At 31.3% G+C, this 20,293-nt stretch overlaps 3 protein-coding genes and 1 long non-coding RNA gene across 4 annotated transcripts in view; 1 reads left to right on the forward strand and 3 right to left on the reverse strand.

Annotated features, from left to right (window-relative positions):
- LOC101494461 (cytochrome P450 704C1-like) overlaps window positions 1-823 on the reverse strand; it is a 3,214-nt gene extending 2,391 nt beyond the window's left edge. The window contains exon 1 of the mRNA XM_004496591.4: window positions 401-823. Coding sequence (XP_004496648.1) covers window positions 401-709 — 309 coding nt within the window. The 5' untranslated portion in view covers window positions 710-823. The remainder of the gene's footprint in view (window positions 1-400) is intronic.
- Window positions 824-3,462: 2,639 nt separating this feature from the next.
- On the reverse strand, window positions 3,463-8,239 carry LOC101493737 (DEAD-box ATP-dependent RNA helicase 7). The gene is made up of 14 exons (XM_004496589.4): window positions 7,712-8,239; window positions 6,682-6,816; window positions 6,475-6,609; window positions 6,239-6,350; window positions 5,878-5,948; window positions 5,634-5,788; window positions 5,421-5,532; window positions 5,188-5,289; window positions 5,040-5,100; window positions 4,765-4,933; window positions 4,596-4,692; window positions 4,396-4,490; window positions 4,096-4,229; window positions 3,463-4,012 (listed from the first exon to the last, which is right to left on the reverse strand). Exons 1-14 carry the CDS (start codon window positions 7,994-7,996, stop codon window positions 3,780-3,782), a joined length of 1,896 nt encoding a protein of 631 aa, XP_004496646.1. The 5' UTR covers window positions 7,997-8,239; the 3' UTR covers window positions 3,463-3,779.
- A 1,982-nt stretch (window positions 8,240-10,221) lies between these two features.
- LOC113786114 (uncharacterized) lies at window positions 10,222-12,283 on the forward strand. Its single transcript, XR_003472200.2, has 2 exons — window positions 10,222-10,605; window positions 12,080-12,283. It is a non-coding gene; the product is annotated as an uncharacterized lncRNA (long non-coding RNA).
- An 846-nt stretch (window positions 12,284-13,129) lies between these two features.
- Window positions 13,130-15,457, reverse strand: LOC101495111 (embryo-specific protein ATS3B). The gene is made up of 3 exons (XM_004496593.4): window positions 14,973-15,457; window positions 14,766-14,879; window positions 13,130-13,681 (listed from the first exon to the last, which is right to left on the reverse strand). Exons 1-3 carry the CDS (start codon window positions 15,102-15,104, stop codon window positions 13,358-13,360), a joined length of 570 nt encoding a protein of 189 aa, XP_004496650.1. The 5' UTR covers window positions 15,105-15,457; the 3' UTR covers window positions 13,130-13,357.
- Between the last annotated feature and the right edge of the window lie 4,836 nt (window positions 15,458-20,293).

Here is a 20,293-nt window from a genome sequence, read left to right on the forward strand (position 1 = left end):
TATCTCGTGCTGAATTCTAATTTAGAAACAAAAGAACTATACTAGCAAAATCAAACTTCTCATAATTTAGTGGTAAAAGCAATGATATCATGTCTCAATTTTCCACTCCTCTTACTCAGTATAAAACACTGGATTCAATAGGTATAAAACATTTTATACAATAGAACCTTGAATTTCCATCACATGAGAAGTTGCAGCATAAAAAAAGAAGAAAATTGGACCATTAATTGAAAGAGCTTAAAAGATTGCACGGTCCGTGTAAATTAGTTTTACATTGACATCCGAATAGAGTTATTTATTTTCCTATCTCATACTATTTAAGTGGGGTGAAGTGGAGTGACGTGACATAATACATAAGTCACACAGTGGATATTCACTTTTATCTTGATGCAAATAGTACCTTGCCATAGTTTGAGAAGTTTGTCACAAGGATATGCTCAATATTAGCAGGATCTGCAGTGTACACTTCATTTCTATTAAAGCTAAGCAACCTGTAAGTTTTTCTCTCACTTGTAAGGTCAGTCATGTACTCAAGCAGCCTATGAAAGTTGAACAGTTGGTGCAAGACTGTGCCACCGACAGGGTGATATCTTCTTTTGTTGTCAAAAATTCTACTGCCATGGAATATGATGATAAAAGCAGCTAAAACAATAGCTATTAGTATTGCTAAAAGCGGCTTCAGTACAAAGAGAAAATCTGTGAAATTCATTGTTTTTGTCTTGTTTATAATCACATATCATGTATGAACTTCAATACTATTTGGTGACATATATAATGAGTTGTGGATATATGTAAAGTACTTAATTAACATAATGATATGATTTTTTTTTTTGGTTTCTTTTTGATAAGTTCGTGAATGATATGATATTGAAGTTTTTGTCGAGGTTGCATGAATTATTTAGTAGTGAACGATACGTAATTCATTTCCACATTTCAAAATTCATTCAACTATAATAATGATTACAATTTCGGCAAGACTTAGACAAAAATCTTCTGATTTAGCTAGTAAATTCTTAAATTAATATATTTGTTGAACTAAATTCTTTGATTACATTTTCAAACTCAAATATTCAGATAAAAATGTATTCTAAAAAAAATCAGATAAAAATGCATTTATAATCTTGTTAAAAAGATAATTACTGAAAATCGCAAAATTAAAAGGAATTTGATAGTTAATTAAAATTTGTTCATTTAATTAAGATCAGGACTCAATAGAATTTATTCCTAACACATAATTCAATCGATAAATATTAATATTTTTAAATTAGATATATCATTCGCGTTCGAACATGAAATCTATCGTAGTCATGCATAAATTTCATTATCTTTTTATTAAATTTCATTATCTTTTTATTAAGGAAAAAAAAAAGATTATATGAAGTGTCAAAATAATGGACAAGTGGAGGTCCTTCATCCCATCCATTCACCTTTAAATATTAATATTTCATGATTTATTTGTGTTCTGTCTGAGTTCATGGATGAACCTTCAAGTTCTGGGGCCACTAGTGAAAACTGACTTGTTGAAGTGTAGCGAATGGCTGTGGGATACTTACAAAAAACACTTTCGCAGCTGAGTTAGAAAGATAACCAAGTGGACACGGAAGGAGAGTATTAACTTTTATTTATTGAAGTTGTATTGAGTCTCACGTTATCAAAGAGTCTGAGTTGTTGCAACGAGTATATATGTGGTTGAGCACCCTTATCTTTTGAGTTCACGGTATATCAATAACGAGTAAAGTCGAATTTGGTGTATCATTTAACCGATTAAACCTTGTAGTTTTAAGAAAGACGAGACTAAATTTGTTACAAGACGAATCGCATTTTTTTTTTTTAAAATTAAATTTATAGTAACTCATATTATGCCACTTCCTGTTACCACTTCCTCCATTGATTAGGTAGTAACTTTTATAGTAACTTTTATTCTTTTATGTATTTTGAGATGGTACGGGTTACCTGACAGATGACCCAAACCCAATTTTTTTTTTTTTTTTTATCTTGTACACCCTAATGTGAGCAAGAAAATTTTATCCTGTACCCCCATTTTTATACCTGTACCCCTATAATTTTTTGAAAATACCAAGTATACCCTTAATGTTTTTTTTCAATTTTTTTTTACTGTTTTATTTTTTTCAGAATCAAAAAAAAGATTTTCAGTACACATTTGATTTCCGGAAAACTTTTTTCAAGTTTTCCGGTACAGAAGCAAAACTTTAAAAAAGATTTCTGGTACAGAAGTGAAAAATTGTACTACCGGAAAACTCCATTGGAAAAATTTCCGGTACAGAAGTGTTTTCGGAAAACTTTCTAAGAAAGATTTCCGGTACGCACCATTTTTAGAAATAATAATATGCCATAAATATTTTATATACCATAAATAATTAATAATTAATACATCATAAATACACTATAAATAATTAATACACTGTAATAATTAATAGTTAGTACGTCATAATTAATAATTAATATACCATAAATCGTTGTTTGTCGAAAATGTTAACTCAAGTTTCTCGGAACAAGTTTCTCTGAACAAGCTTCTGTGCTGGAAAAATTTAAAAAAGTTTTCCGAAAAAGTGTTCTGTACCGGAGAACTTAGAAAAATGTTTTTCGATAGAGTGTTATGTACCGGAAAACTTAAAAAAATGTTTTCCGGAAGATGCTTCTGTACCGGAGAACTTAAATCAAGTTTTTCGGAGTGTATGTTGTGTACCGGAAAACTTGTATTCAAGTTTTCCGGAAGTTTAGGAAAAAAAAAAAAAAAACCTTCCGTAAAACTTGAAATAGTAAATTTCTTGAAATAGTAAATTTCTTGAAATTTTAGCATTTAAACAAGGACAAAAATGTCATTTTATTCATGATTTGGGGGTATAGGTATAATTAAAGGGGTATGGGGTAAAATTTTCTGTGAGCAAATGTTTAGAAGTGAATTTAACATTGTCTACATATGTGAGGGACATGACAAATCATAAATTATGAACTTGAAATGTTGGGACGTGGGTTCCAACTCGAGATCTCTTCTTCTCCATAATTAGTGTTTGTGAATTGCGCCGCTAGACTCTTTAAAAAGGAAAAAAAATGTGGTGGTGTTTGAGAGAAACTAATAACTTTGGATGGGAGCGTCACTGATATTAGAAATTCTGCATCTGATAGATAACAATGTCATTGTTGATGTCAACTCCAGGAAATGTCATATTTGTTTTGAATCTAGAACAAAGCATTACAGAAGTGGTTTTTTGTCCCAAAAAGATTACTTTAGAAATTGAGTAAAAGATGAAGTGCAGATTGCTATTATAAATCTCTTTATTTTTTACCATTTAGTGAGATGTTGTGTAAGTTTAGTTTCTTTTTCAAACTTAATGTTAGGTCTATTGTATTATTTGGTGGCAGGTTTTGATTCAAGTTTGGTTTTCTCAGTCATACGGGTCATAACAAAGTATTTTTGTAGACTTGTAGTACTTCAAAATATATAGAAGAAAAAAAAACTTGTATTTCTAAGTCAAAGGAAAAAAAATGAAAACGATATGAATGAAAAAATCAACACTATACCTCTCTTTCAGAGGAAAAATACTACTCCTAAAATAAATTATGTTAATGGATAGGGGACACATTGTGCTCATTTGAACTTGAATCCTCCAAAGGCAATGAACTTCAGTCACAACTAAGCCTCATCCAGTTAAAGCTCTCCCACATTGAACAATGAACATCTCTGTCAGCTTCACAACTGAAGTAGTCATCTCCACGGGAGCCTCATCCAGTTATGCCCCCTAAATTCCCAGTAGGCTTCACCATCGCTTCACGCCCGAGTTGCCGCGACCTCTACCACCACCGTTTGAAAATCGATCATTTGAAATTCTACCATTCCTGCCGCCACCACTTCTCCCACCCGAAAACCTACTCCCCCCACCGCGACCATTACCATCACCAGATCTTCCTCCTCCTCTTGATTGATCTCTCTGTTGCAAAAGTGGCAAAGCTTTTAACACCTCTAAGCTTACATCTGAAGCATTTTCCTTACCTGCAGGACAAATAGTTAAAAATATGACCAAAACGTGTAACCATATACTCTTTATTAATGATGATTCAAGCAAATTTCTCTACCAGCAAGATATGTATCTAAATCTTCAGCTGGTACATCAAAAACAACTCCATTTCCATCTGCAGTGATAGTAAGACCTTTCACAGCCTCAACCTTATCTCCAGGCAAGAACCTCCTTAAGATTTTGTATGCCAAACTGACAACAGCCAATGAAATAACAAGTTGAAAGGGTTCACACAATTGATACATACACTCTCAAACAATTATAAATTCATGAAAAATAATCCTAATTTATGTATACTGATTTAAAGCAAGATGTAATTGCCATAACTTGTAACCGAAGTTATTTGTACGGTTCTTACGTTTGGGTAAAGATAGGTCTCCCGGTCTCAAGAAGTAATGTAACATAGTTCTCCATAGAAGTGAGATGAGATCTTTTCTTGATCTCAGTATAACCCTGCACATTACATGACAGATCTCTCAGATTTTTTTTCTTTTTAAAAGATGAAAGATTTGGTATTTTTTTTAAAAATGGAGAAAATGAGGAAGAACATTGACTCACAACAGCCTTGGCAAGAGCCTTTGCAAGTAATTCAACTACTGATAAACCAGAGTTTTTCAAAAGCTCCTCAGCAGTAGACTTGAATGCAGGAATCACACTGCATTTATGACGATATTTTTAGAGCAAAACACAGCATTAATTAAACACAATAGGCAAATAAATAGCATACCTATCAGACACTTGAGTAATCAATTCTGCAGCTTCCCCACCAACAGCTTTTGCGATATCATTAGGCTGAGGGGCAGATGCATGTTCAAATTTTACACCTGACTCTCTCTCTATTTTCAATATATTTGACCTCCTTGGATCATAAAGCATAACAGAAACTCCAGTGTTACCTGAAAATTAAAAACCAAACCATGGCAGTGGTATAACCCAAAAATTGATACAAAACCAAATATACCAGAATCCCTAAGTAAACCAATAGTGAAATCTCATAGATACCTGCTCTTCCTGTGCGCCCGGAACGATGGATATAGGCTTCTACGTCCCTTGGAGGTTCACACTAAATCCAATACAAATATCAGCATACCATGTTGTGATGAATATAGTAATGATCGATTGTAATTGTATGCATTTGCATCAAAAGTACCTGAATAATTAACTGAACATCATTAATATCCAGACCCCGTGCTGCCACGTTTGTGGCAACTAATGTCATGAATTTCCCAGACCTGAAGCCAGACAAAGTAACCTGCAAGTGACAGGACACTATTAAGAGTGAAGAAAACATGTGATTGATAATTCACCGGTCCATCAGGTTACTGAAATTTCAACTAACAGATAACAGTTCAACAACTATAACAAAATTTATTAATAGCTCACCTCGCGTTGTGCTTGCTGTATGTCACCATGGAGAGCTCTTGCTCCAGGCAACAACCCTGAAAGTTGCGATGCCGATTCCCGTGTCTCGGTGAATATAATTGTTCGACCTCCACTGAACCAGAAGCATGTACCCAAACAATGAAGATTTAAATTCAGCAGACTCTAACAGATATCTTATGTGAATACAATCGGAAATTGAATCATTAAAATTACCTGCTGTAACATCGAATAATGTCTGGAATAAGCTGGGACCTAGCAGATTCGGTACAAGGAAGAATAATATGCCTAACACTGGTACTAGCCTTCATTTTTGTATTTCCAACAAGGTCAGCAGTTTTCTTATCTGGCTTAAGAAATCTTACAGCAATCTGGAAAAAGTGTAAGTAAGATAATACCAAAAGACCTCAAATATATCATTCAATCAGCATAAAGAAGAAATTGGTACATAGAAAAATACATTCTTAACCCAGTCTGGCAAAGTAGCACTGAAAAGTAGTGTCTGAACATTTTCAACATTTTTTACCTTACCTGCAAAGATAAAATAAAAGGCCACTGTAGTGAAAATGTCTTATCATCCAACAAACTGAACGAAATACCTTTGGTAATCTCACGTGCAAACACCATCATGCACTTTAGAGAGAAATGTGAAGAAACATTTGAAACATTCTTAGGTTTTGACAAAATTTGAAACATTTGCAATTTAACTAGAACTGACTGATAGCAAAATCAACAATGAGTTGAATGCTAAATTGCTGCAAATTTTGATACTGACCCATGCATTGAGAACAAATAATAAATAGATAAACAAAAACACACACCAAGAATCAGTTCAACATCTTGAACAAAACCCATCCTCAGCATCTCATCTGCTTCATCGAGGACTCGAAACTTTAATTGGCTCAGGTCAATATTTCCCCGCATTATATTATCCTGCATCAGTGAAATAAAAAAAAATGACATTGTCTTGGACACAATCTATCCTTGCAAGAATTGATATTCAAATCAGGAACCAAGAAAACAGCTAGATATAAACAATTAGTATTAGAATAATTACCTTTATGCGGCCCGGTGTGCCAATAACAATATCCACACCTCTCTTAAGCTCTTGAACTTGATATGAACTTCCTCCAATTAAACAACAAGAAGTCAATCCCATTGCGCCACCATAAACTTCAAAATCAGCATTCACCTAAGAACACACACACATAAGGAAAAGAATAACATCCAGCAAAACAAAATTGAAAATAGTGTCTGTACCTACCTGACTGGCCAATTCCCTAGTAGGTAAAAGCACAAGAACACTTGGAGGCCTTCCATATCCAATCTTCCTTGATGCTTTTGCCGGGCCATTCGCTACAGATTCTAATATTGGCAATACAAAGGCAAGAGTTTTACCCTGCAGTTTCAAAATAGTAGACATAATTCATATCAAATAAAAGCACACAATTAATTATGCAGCCGCAAATAATCTCATTCCTCTCAAGAAAGACCAAGGTTTTTAAACAGCTCATATTATTTAAAATTAGGGAAATGAAAATTGTTAATAACCGTGACACTAATGAACTTTTTCTTACAACTTACAAATTCAAACTCTTATCATAACTAACACTTCATGGACAAATAGAAGCAACTTATGACATGTCCATAAGTTGTTTTTAACTTACTTTCATAAGCTCTCTATGATAGTTTATTCACAAAGGTTATAAGTTAATATGAAAACAATTTGATTTGATTTTATATTTTATTATAGAAATATAGCTTATGCATTAGCATTTATATGATAAATATGGATGCTATAAGACTTAATTAAGTTGTTAATTGGCTAATTAATTATATATTTTCAAATACAATTTATCATGTAACAATGGATAGAATTACACACGACACATATTTAACCATTCTATAATATACAACAATCAAGTCTTTTCACATTAAGTAGGATCGGCTACATTAATCAACGACCATATAGTGTTCTATCATATTGCATATCTCATTCCAACTCACGTTTTTTCTAGATTTCCCCTACCTGTAACGATTAGACTATCTCCTATTTGATCTACTCTCCTCACTACCGATCTCTTCTGCACATGATGAAACCATCTAAGTCGAGTTTCTACCATCTTTTCTACTATAGGTGTTATTCCAATTCTCTCTTTCATATGTTGCATTCCTAATTTTTCCACACATCCAACGCGGTATTTACATATTTTATCTTCATACAACGCTTTGTCCCATACAATATGACCGATCTTAAAAATTCTATAATAAAAGAAAATAAAAGAAAGAAACACCTGACCGGTGCGAGCCCGACCAACCAAATCAGAACCATTAAGAACTAAATCAAAAGTCATAGCCTGAATAGGAAACAGTGACTCGATTCCTTTTTCCTTCAATTTTTCCCTCAACGGTTCAGATATCCTAAATTTAGAAACCGCATTGGGATCATCCACCTTCTTTTCCATTACTACAGGTTCTTCGTCTTCTTCAGATTTAAATTTTTTCTTCTTTTTCTTTTCTTTACACTCTAGCTGAAACTCTAAACTATTCACGTTTTCGTTCCCATTGTTCGTCGTCATAGCCTGCCTCTAACTATGAAGCCTTTCGCTTCTTGTTGTCCTTCGTCGTCCCCGAAACCACATTATCGATGGCAGTGATGGAATCTTGTGGTTCAGTTTTTTGGATTTGGTTTTGTTATGTTTAGAGGCAGAATGAGACATGGCGGCGTAGAGAGAGAAAAAGAGAGTGAGTTGTAGAAGCAGGAGTGAGCAGCGTCGAGGTTTTCGGTTACGTGATACTTGCGGTGGAAACTTTCTTCAAACTTATTCTCTTTTTATTATAACCGTCCGATTCTGTCTTGTACTACAAATTATTATAACTATAAAGCTTTTCTTCACCGAGACGATCCAAGTCCGTTACATAAATTAACTGTCACTTTATTATTTTTTATTCAACCGATTAAATTATTATTTTATTATATGTAGTCAAAATAATAACAACAACAACAACATTAATAGGATGTCTAAAGATTTTTGCTGATAATAAGAGTTTGTAGTGTTTTCTAAAAAAATTATAAGATTTTGTAGTATTTCATCAAAAAATATTTGTCTGTATTTTATTAACATTTTAAAAGAATATAATTGGTGCTATTTTCCAACAACATTCTTGCTCCTATGTTGGTGTATGTGTGAGATGCTCAGAGTCGATTAGGAGAATGAAGCTACAGCCTACAAGTTTGGGATTTACTATCCCTACAATGGATTTCAATTTGCAGACTTAGATATGTCATTTTTTAATTATATTGTACTTAAGTTGTGAATGACGTGCAAAAGGCTATATCCAATAGGTTTGAATATGGCTCTATTATTAATGAACGTAGATCTATTCTTGTTAGATACAACAATTATCAAGTTGTGTTTGTTAGGCGACAAGTTAATAGTAGCGCTCATGCTTTAGCAAAAGCGTCTATCTTTTATGTTGAATTTCTACAAGTAATGGAGGCTACCTAATTGTTTAAGAGGAAAGTTGGAATTGAGAGAGCTATTTAGAGAATTGATAGCACTTAACGAGCTCCCAATGATGATAACATCATCCACATAGACCAGGATGAAGATATATATGCATGTGTCACTTTAGTTAAGAGAGATACATCACTCTTTGTTGAATGAAATCCGTATTTGGTAAGAAAAGATGGAAGCTTTTGAAATCATGCTCTTGGGGTTTGTGTAAGACGATAAAAAGCTTTGTTCAGCTTGTAAACAAGTGTGCCATCACTATGAACATATTCATGATGTTATGCCAAGTAAATTGATTTAGAGATTTCACTATTTAAAAAGACATTGTTAATATCTATTTTTTTGATTGACCAGTTTTGAGAGAGCAAAAGTAAGAACCAGTCTAGTAGTTGTAGGCTTGACTACAGGGATGAAGCATGAATGTCTTAGAAAAATCAAGCCCTTTTTACGGATGAAGAAAGCTCTTGGCAGCTAATCTTGCCTTATGTTTCGATATAGTGTCATCAAGATTGTATTTTGTTCTGAAAACCCACTTAAATCCTATAGCATTGTTGTTTGTAGGATGAGAGACAAGACTCCATGTGTTGTTTGGTATAAGAGTTGCATACTCTTGATTTATTGTAGGCTTCCAGTGAGGCGAGTTAAAAGCAATTTTGATAGACTTAGGTTCAAGATGTTGATTGCTTGCAGAAGAAGTTGTATAGATTTTTGGTTTTAGAATGCCACATTTTCCTCTAGTGTCCGTATTTTTTAGCATTGGTTAAACGAGGTTTGGTAGGAATGATAGCCATAGGAGTTAAATGAGATGGAGATAAAGGTGTTGATACAGGATTCGAAGCAGGAGTTGATGAACTATTTGTAGAGGGTGTGCTTGAGAATTCTCGTACAATTGAGGCATCATCTCTTGTAATACTCCAAAAATTGTATATTCCATTTATTCTTATTTATACTAATAATTCTATTATTTATATTTTATTTTTGTAATTCATATATTTATACAAATCTCTTAGATCTTATTTAATCAAAAATTGATTGTTAATTAATCAAGTGAAGTTTAGTTTAGAAAGTTCATATTAATGTGTTTTTTTTTTATAGTTGGAGAATAAATTAGAAATAAACCCAATAGATATCTCAAATTCAACTTCTAGTAGCTCATTTTGTAGTCAAAACAAAATTTGTCATTTGTAAGGATTTAGAGGGACGTAATTGACAATTCTCATCACACTTTCCTTTACTTAAAACACAATTGTTAAAAAAAAATAATAAATAAATAATGAAAGAAAGAAAGAGGGAGCGATGACGGAACCGTAACATATCAGAAAAAATGAAGAGAGAAAAAAAAGAGAGAAAAGATGAAAAAGAAGAGAGAAAAAAAAAAAACAAGAGAGAACACACTAACTCCATTGCATGTCCTTCTCAAGCTCCCTCATTTCATCATCTCATCGTAGAAACACCCTCACACCTATATTAGAGTAAAAGAGGACCAAGAGGTAGAGTGAAATGAGAAATTATGAGAAAGAAGAAAAGGAAAGTTAAGGTTTCAATATAGGAGAAAAAGTTTAGAATTTTCTGCATGTTAAGAAGGAAGATGGAAACGTGAAGAGCAGTTAAAGTTTCACTTGTAGAAGAAGGAATTAGAATCAAACTTTGGAGGTCTCCAATCTATTCTTAAGGTAACATAGAAAACCCTCTTAAAACCTCTCTTAAGTGTGCTTAGAGATCATGTTTTGCATGTTTGGGTATTGAGATAATCTTATTTAATTTTTGTATCATTGATTATTAATAATGCATATTAGGTGTTTGTATTAATTACTCTGAAGAGTTGTTGTTTTATTATTGTTGTTGAGTGTTGTGGTTGAGTTTGTGATGAGATGATCACTGTTTAGTATTGGTAATTACTTGATTATATGCTGAATTTTGAATGTATTTTACTTAGTTGATCATATTAACTTGAAAATATAAAGTTTGAAGTGAAAATAATATGGTGTTGTCTTCGAACCCGTATAGGTATATCTTTGGTATTTTGTTCATACTTTTCTCCATATATAGTGTTTTGAGCTGATTTCTATCCCATTAGAAAATAGACTTAATTACCTACGAAATAGGCACTGGTTTCACCAATTTTCATTGACAATTGGTAGAGAACATTGAGTTGCAAGTTGGAAAATAATCTATTATTATGTTTTTGTATATGTATACTTTATTTTATTAAACTGTACTAATTGAATGCCTATTACGCATAATAAGCATTATATTTATAAACTAGACATCTTAGACTTTCCAAAATGTTATCCTTTATTCAAATTGGATACCGCTTGATATTTTACCAAAGTTATAGTGTTTGTGCAAAAAAAGATTATGACGTAACTAAGTTAAGATGGGTATAACAGAAGCAATAGGAATTAGTTTTGAGTGAAATCAATTGGACTAGAAAGCTTATTCCTATTACGTTGTTATTGTAAACTTTTATAAGTTTATATTAAATTTACAAATTTTCGTGATTTTATGAAGTAGACTGTTCTGTATTATGAGTTTATGTGCATTAGTCATCTTAAGCTAGGAAATTCATTTTTGAGTGGAACCAATTGCATTTGAAAGCTTAAATATAACACTCTTTTCTAGAAGTTTGATATGTTAAGCGCATGTTCTATGATGTGAATGGAGATTACTTATATGTTATGATTAGATATATATACTATATTATTATTATAGTTGTATGTATATATATATATGGTTCATTCTAGCTAGATGAACTCTCCTATATACGACGGAAGCGAGGGTAAGTGGGGCACCAATTACAGACTTAATTATGTCTAATCTTACTAAAAGAAGTTATTCAAGTAGAGGACATTGGGTGAAACCAATGTAGTCTTTATGACTTACTTGATATATTGAGTTTAAGTCATTAGATTACTCATGTCTAATGGCTTAAAGTGTTTGAAAAATTTGAGGCTAGAGGTAGAAGAGGTATTTTAATATAGTTTACGAATAAATAGTATTATATTAATTTGAAGTATAGTTTACCGAGAGGATTTTCCATGCTTAGCACACCGGCATGGCTAGGAAACATCAATAATTGTTTTTATTAAATCTATGTTACTGAGTTTTATGCTCACTATGTTGAGGGTGATGTTTTTCATGTAACAGGTAAACATTGAAAGTCTGAGGAGTATCCAGATTTGTTCACCAGTCCTTCAATGTCATGAGTCAGAACCGGATCACGTCTTGAGTCTAGATTAGAGTCATAGTTTAATTAAGTCTCACTTAAAAGTTGTTTTAAATTTGTAAGTATTTAGATATTTATGAATTAAAAATTCCAATTTTATTTCCATTGTGTATATTTTTGTTTCATTCATGTTAAAAATTAGACGTTATAATCTTCAAGAGTAGGACTTGGATACTTAGAAGGACCGTCAACTGTAGAATCATCATGCAAAATAGAAATTTCATCTAGGTGTAAGTTGTAAAATAAAAATTGTTATAACATGGCACAAAAGCTAACGGAGCATAATCATTATAGAAATCAACAGAGACATATGAATTGCACTTATAATTATGGAATTTTGGATTTGAAATATAAATTCTACTAGTTGGAGCTGAACAGATGTACCCTTTATGATTAGAACTATAGTATAAGAAGATACATTGCTGAGATCTAAATTGCAACATGTATTTATTATAAGGTCTCAAATAGGAATAGAAAGTACAATCAGGGAGTTTAAAACAGTATAATTACGCATTGATTGAAGAGATTATGTAAAGGAGAACAATTATTAAGAATTGGATTCGGTATTCTATTTATAATGTAGACACGAGTATGGAAAGTTTTACCATAGTAGTGCAAAGGCATTGATGCATTTGTTTATGAGTATAAGGGCTACTTATGCTATGAGAAACGTCAGTGAAAGTGAAAAGTTTTGGAAACGCTACATAACTATTAAGTGTTTCTAAGTTTGCTAAAGATAATAGTGTAAACTTTGAATTTCATCATAACTGTTGTTGTTTTGAATATCAGGTCACTAATAACACTTTTCTTGTTGGCAAAATTATATGGATATCTCCTTGACAAACGGCAAACCATTAAAATATATGGATATCAAAAAAAAAAAAAAAAAAAGATTAGTTTTGGTTCGCACCAAATTCTCTGACCTTGTTTGTCTCATCTTCCTATCCTATGAAACATAAATTGAGTTTAGCTGTGCCATAATTTTTCGAGTTTTTCAATTCACAACACCAACCTCAAACTACATAATTTGATCATAAAACAAAGAATTTGAAAAGGAATGCCACATAATTAAGTAATTAATCGACTAGGCCAAGGGTCTTCCACATCTCCTCTCTCTACTACTTCTTCATACAATACTTAAATACAAAGTTTCATAGCTACAAAGTATAGGAATTGTAGGGGATGAAAAGTACATAAACTTACAACCAAAAACTTAGAACAAATCCTAGAATCACTAATATCAGCCATTTCTGAGCAGTCACTTGGTACGAAGAAGCCGCATTGTTGCACAAATTAAACCCATACCACGTATCTCGGGGAATGAACGTGTTGTAATAGAAAGTAACAGGCCTGCCGCTATAACCGTTGATTTTCACACTTTCAGGTATCCAACCATTTGAGCCAGATCTATATAGGTACACATAGCATATCTGATATGCGCATGGACCGTTTATCTGAAACGTATCTGAAGAACAGCTCTCAAATGTACCTGAAGATGGATCATCCAGTCTTGGTGCATATATCTGATAGCATGGGAAAGGGGAACAAATGAATTTCCAATCATACGAAATAAAGCTTCCTAAGTTAGCAAGATGAATAAACAAAATGAGGGTTTTTTTTCTTGTCAGGTTCAGCTTTGAGTTTGTTCTATGCAATTTACAAACAAGGACTCAAAAGCCATCGATCTGTTTGTTCAGTGAATTTTTCATACTCATCATTAAGCCAAAATCCTTTATACAGTTATCTTTGCAGATAGAGAGTCATTAGTTCATTACACGTTGAACAAAAGCAAACAAGATGCTATACATAATGCTTGAAAACTGTAAAAAGTTTTGTTAGTTAGGGATTCCAATTTAATCTTAGCTTAAGAGCTAGCTAACAAAAACGAAGTATGTGTTAGACTTTGATAGAAACTGGATCAGAAACACAAATTCTTTATTGAATGAATGAACAAATCCCTCAACATTTGAGATATCGAAGATTCTCCCTAGCTAGTCCCAATTCCAATCCTCGTCAAATGACTAACAGCATGTTTGGTTACAAATCCAATTTCTTTTTCTCGCATCCCCATACAATTTCACCGTGTTTTTCTAAAGCTAGAATATTGAGCTTCCAGCAAACAAGCGGTGTCGCCGCGTTTTCACAGTTTTGTAAACATACGCTAACTCTCCTTCTCACATATACACTAACTATTCAACTCAGTTGGGGTTACTTATCAAACTGTTAGCCTCTCCATACACAAATATAGAAGCTATCTGTGCACTTTAAAGCATATAAGAAAGTTATATATATACTAATCTAAGAAGGACCTAACAAAACAAAATATCTAGAAATGGCATTCGAGATTCTATCTCCATAAATGCTAAAACTATCCACTGCACCCGCAAATGATATAGAAATAGAAACAAAAATAAAAATAAATATACCATTAAACAAAAATGAACTTCCATGATTCTGAGCTGAATTTCATAATTCCTCAACAACCAATACATTTTATAAAGCTTAATTTAGTAACTAATTTTAAAGCAATTAAACAACTTTTAAACCTATATTTGACTAAACCTTCCACTGAAAAACCAAAAAATAGATAGAGAAATTCAACAAAACCTGGTTTCCATAAGCATCCCCAAAAGCAATACTGATCTGATCCGTGGTATACCTAGGAGACGAACAACTAGTAGAAATAACCACCAAGTAAGAACAACTTCCAACGTTTTTCATCTATTAAACAAACAAACAAAAGTCTTCGTTTTCATATTATGCATAAAAATAGCACAAAAGAGAAAATGAAATAACAAAAGGCTTTGTATTTACCTGAATATAACTGATATTGAATAATTCGTCCGCATGATGAGGAAGTAGAGCAACAGATTGGGATTCTGAAACTGAGAAGGTCGTTCGAAAGGCCAACGAGAGGAGAACAAGAAGAAGAATCTCTTTCATCATTTTCTTTGCCTTTGAAAGCTGAAACTTAATCGAAACGCACTTAACAACAGCAAAATCAGTGGAATTTGTAATGTGAAAAATGAACAGGCTTCTATGCCTTCGTTCAAAATCCAATTATATTTTAATTTTTTGCGTGTCTGAGAGGTAGATGAATTTTTTCCGCATGTGTAGAGGTAGATGAAGGAAGAGGGCAAATTTGTCTTTATCTATAACGTATAATATTTATAAATTACTAAGATTTGTTACCACCTTTTTCCTGATAATAGTTACTTGAGGAAGTATTTCTTTGTCTATTTTTCCTAGTTTCTACTTGAGAAAAATAAGAGAAAATAAATTTAGAAAAAGAAAATTTATCTCTAAAGAAGGAGACCCCTATCGCGTTAGGCAATAAAACCGACGATAAATCCATATAAGGCTCGGGTAACTTGATAAGAGCTCAAAACTCATATCTCCTATCTTGGTAGGAACTAGGAATATTGGTCCAAACGTTATCTTTTCAAAGAATATGATGATGAAGAGTGATCTCCCACTCTTTGTTAGTTAAGTCTATGATAAAGCAAGGTGTCAATCTAACAAAAAAGATTATTGAAAATGGCATCCCAATAGAGCTTGATACCAACGCTTGAATCTCAACGTGCAAAATTATCTTTTTGTCTAATGTAATACTAATATTCTATGTAGAATCATATATAAACAAAATTAGTTTCCAACTTCAGTTATCTTGCATATGCAAGTTTTTTATCACTGTAATTTATAGATTTTCATCATTGTAAATTGGATATATAAATATATTTTCTTTAAGTAGTTTATGATTTTGGTCCCTATAACTTATAGTTGTTTTGCTTTTGATCCTTGTAATTTTGTTAATTTTATTTTTTATCATTGTCACTTGACAATCGCCATCGAATGATTATGACATTAGTGATGTGTCAACTTAGCACAACATGGCGCTACATGAAATGACACTATTGATCACAATAAAGAGGTAATTTGAATTATGATTCCCCTTTTTGAATTTTATTTCTGTATTTTTAAAAAAATCTCAAAATTGATCTTGGTTTGATAAAGGCAGAATATTCTTCGTTAGAATACAATTATAAAAACTTCACAAAGTGATTAGTGTTGTGCAAGTGAAAATAAAATGAGATAAGTTAAAAGATAATTCACACAAGAATATATTCTGATTCACTCAAAATGGGTTATGTTCAGTCCTCACAGTTGTGACATTTTTCACTAAAATGTTCAGGCAAGAACGTTCTTGCTTTTCCCACAAATGATCGAGATCAGCTTTGATCTGTTACAATAGTTAACCTTTCAACCTTTAAAGGATTTTCAATGATTACCTTTATGTCCAGAAGAGTATTTACACTTTACCCTTTTAAAGTACAAAAGGATTTCTTAATAGTACTCAACTATTTCTATATTCTATAGTATTTTAGTTTTAGATAAATTGTTGTGAAGAGGATTGATAGATCAACATTTACTCAACACTTGTTTGAGTTAAGTTTTAAGCAATTAGACTTAAAAAATAGATCCTTAAATCTAATGTAGAAGAGTTGGAGCGGTTGTTTGATTTTGGAGCTTATACTTCTTAAGAATAATGATTTTAAGTGAATGGTTTTTTTTTTTTTTTTTTGCACTTTGAGCTGATGAAAACTCATTTGTCTTGATGTTCCTTTTATAGGCTTTTTGAAGGTCTGTGTCAGCTCATATAGCCATTGGAAGACAGGTTGTTTGGTCTATGAATTAACAGCTCAAATTAACAAAGATTGTTCCTACATGATCATCAAAACATTCTTCGTTTTTTTTTTTTTTTTTGTCAGCTGCTTGTATTTGTAATTCTTGACAATTGTTTGTAAATCATGATATTATGTTCTTGTGTCAATGATGTAGCGTCTCATTTCTCCAAATTGTATTTGTTTATCTAAGTCATCAATTTGAAAGTCGATCTTGCATTTTACATTTTGTTTATTGTTTTGATCTTATTGATTTCAAATATGTCCAGAGTGCTCGAAAATGTAGTTTTGTTTCTTTGTGATAGGTTTTTGGTGGTTTGCTATGCATCTGGATGAACTCGTTTGATTTTGATTGCACAATGACTTTGTTCTTTAATGAACCAAAACGTTCTCGAAATAAAGATATAAAAGTTAGAACGATCTTCGTTTTTTCTGATTAATAGTCAGAACACTCTTACTTCTCAGATTTGATCTTGCTTCTTTCAAATTGATATTTTTTGTTCTATATGATGCATGTATTTGATTAATTCACTCAAAAACACATGTTAAATAACAACACATTTTTAGAATCATAATTGAAAGATTAATTAATTTTGTCTGATTATCATCAAAATATTTAATTTAGAATTTATTCCTCAACACTAAATATATAATGTAGTATGTCACATTATCTAACATGGATGAATATACATCAAGAACTAAAACAATAACAATCTTAAATTATGTGGACATAATCTAAATAAAAAATTCAAATTATTAAAACCAAAACTCACTCAATAAAAGCATAAAATAATCCAAAATTCTATAGAGATTATGTATATGATATAATATTTCATTAAAATAGTGAAATTTATAAAAATACATATTAAGTAAAACGTTATTAAACGATATATAATTAATATAATATTAAATCAATATAATTTAATCATCCCAGACACAAAATACACATATTTATCTACATATACTTATAATTATTCAAATGGTCTCATATTTCTTTACATATACTTATAATTATTCAAATGGTCTCTCGTGCATACACATCCATTCATAGCAAACAAAAAGTGTAAATATGATAAATGTATGTGTTGTTTTATATTATTTATGTCTCTAAATATAAAATTCTATTGAAATTTTTTTCTTGTCTTATGTAAGATTTTTTTTAAATTTTCGACAGCATTAATTATTTTTTATTAACTTCACCTCTAATTATACTTACATTTTTTTATAATATGAAATAAATATTACAATAAAAACATAAACTAATTATCTCTCTTAAAGGTAAAATAATTTAAATTACTGATAAATTTAATACTACAATAAACTTTTTTAATTTTTATGATTCAATCAACAAAATATTATATAAAAGCACAAAGGTAGTTATCACGACTCGAAAACTAAACGCGGTGACCGACGCACAAGCTATATTCATAGTATGACAAACCTATCAACTAACTTAAGTATTAAGCGACTAATTAGTCCTCAATAATCATTTCAAACAATATATAATATTTTTCGAAATTTCGACAGAGTACTTTACGTAACTTCAATGTTCCCAAATTTATAAAATTCATGTTTAACTTTCAATTCAATCATAATCCAAACAACATAATTTAATTGTTTAATACATTTCCCAAAAAGACTTCTAGACTCAAAAAAGCTGTAAATTACATCAGACTTTACAAAAAAATGGTCATCGATCAAAGAGGCCTACCAAAAAGAAATTTTGTCGAGACTTGAATCTACTAACAGCTTGCTATTCAGCTGTCTGTGAATCTGGAAAAAAAATAACAACATAAAGGGGTAAGTCACAAAGACTTAGTGATGAGACAACAATCATCATCAACTAGAAGGTAAACACACGAAAACACGAATAATTGTTTTACAATTTGGTGGCAATTATGTTAAACAATATTACTTAAAAATCTAGATAATTTTCAATTAAAATATACTCATATAAAATCATTAAACTTATAATTTAGTCGTTTAGATAGAAATATTAAAAATCTAATTAATAACGAAATAAAATCAAAATGAACAATCTTAAAATCATCATAAAAATCAACCAAGTAAAAATACAAATTCTTGAGAACCAAGATGTGGCTTCATCTCATTGATAGTCCTTTCTTCCTAAGGGTGACATTTTTCTTTGGGGTGGCCATCTAACGGATAGTTCTCTCGTCCTACGGATGACATTTCTCATAGGGGCGACTCCATCTAACGGGTGATTTTCCATAATCAAAACGAGGTAACTAGGAGCACCTAACACCGTTAACGATTTCATAATTATAACGATTTTCCAAAAACATGTATTTAAAATCATCTCTCATTTCATCTTAATTCATGAAAAAGATATCCAATCACATAACAATTCAATATTTAAATACTTTAACTCATACGTAAATCAAACTAATACCATATTATATAACAAAGACCATTAAATTAAATAAATGAAGAAATCGAGATAAATTTCAAATGTTTTGTTCCTCAATTATTTCAATAAATACTTTAATATAGAAAACAAGTAATATAATAATTATAGCATTATAAAATATATGACGATGACTGACGTCAACTCACAACTATGGAGAATCGCCTAAGTTTGTTCTCCAACAACTTTCAGAGTAGTAGTCCAGACCTCAACTGACAAATCTGAGTAACAAAAAAATTTCTGAAGACTTTTGAAAAATTATTCTAAAGTTTAGCTAACTCTAGGAAACCATAAAAATCATTTAAATCTACTCTAAGCACAAAAAATAATATTTTTACCCAAAATTACATTTTTCTAGATATTTATATTAGCATTAAAGTTATGTATTTACCTCAAAGAGTCTCAATAAACAACTCTTAAGAAATGGGTATCATTCTCATTCCTTAGAGCACAAACCCTAACCCAAAATTCTAACCAAGAAAATTTGTAGAAGTATGAGAAATTATGCTCTTGGGAATGTTAAATTCCTTATATGAGTTGAGGGTTTAAATATTGTGGAGTGAGAAGAAACAAAGAGATAGAAAAAAGGAAAAAAATGAAAACGATGGTGAGAGGAAAAAGTAACCTAAAGAAAGGAGGGAAAGTGAAATAGAAAAATGAGATGAGGTGGAGGCAGTTGGTTTGTTTTATTTATTATTATTATTATTTTTGAAAGAAACGAGTCATTTTAATATTAATAACTCACATATATTTTTCTTTAAATACAACTCTCTTACAAAACTGTGTTGTCTCTATTTATAAGATTTTATTTCAATTTTTCAAGTGTAATAATTTTAATTCTACCATCATACCTCTATAAGATGTACATCCTTTTTGCAATCAACAATTAACATTATCATATGAATATAAATAATTTTTCAAGTGTAATAATTATCTCTGACTATTATACATCCTTTTTGCAATCAACAATAAATATTATCATATGAATATAAACTAATTATTTTGGTTAAAGAGTAAACTTGTAA

The sequence above is a fragment of the Cicer arietinum genome, chromosome 4, assembly GCF_000331145.2.
Source record: "Cicer arietinum cultivar CDC Frontier isolate Library 1 chromosome 4, Cicar.CDCFrontier_v2.0, whole genome shotgun sequence".
Lineage (NCBI taxonomy): Eukaryota > Viridiplantae > Streptophyta > Magnoliopsida > Fabales > Fabaceae > Cicer > Cicer arietinum.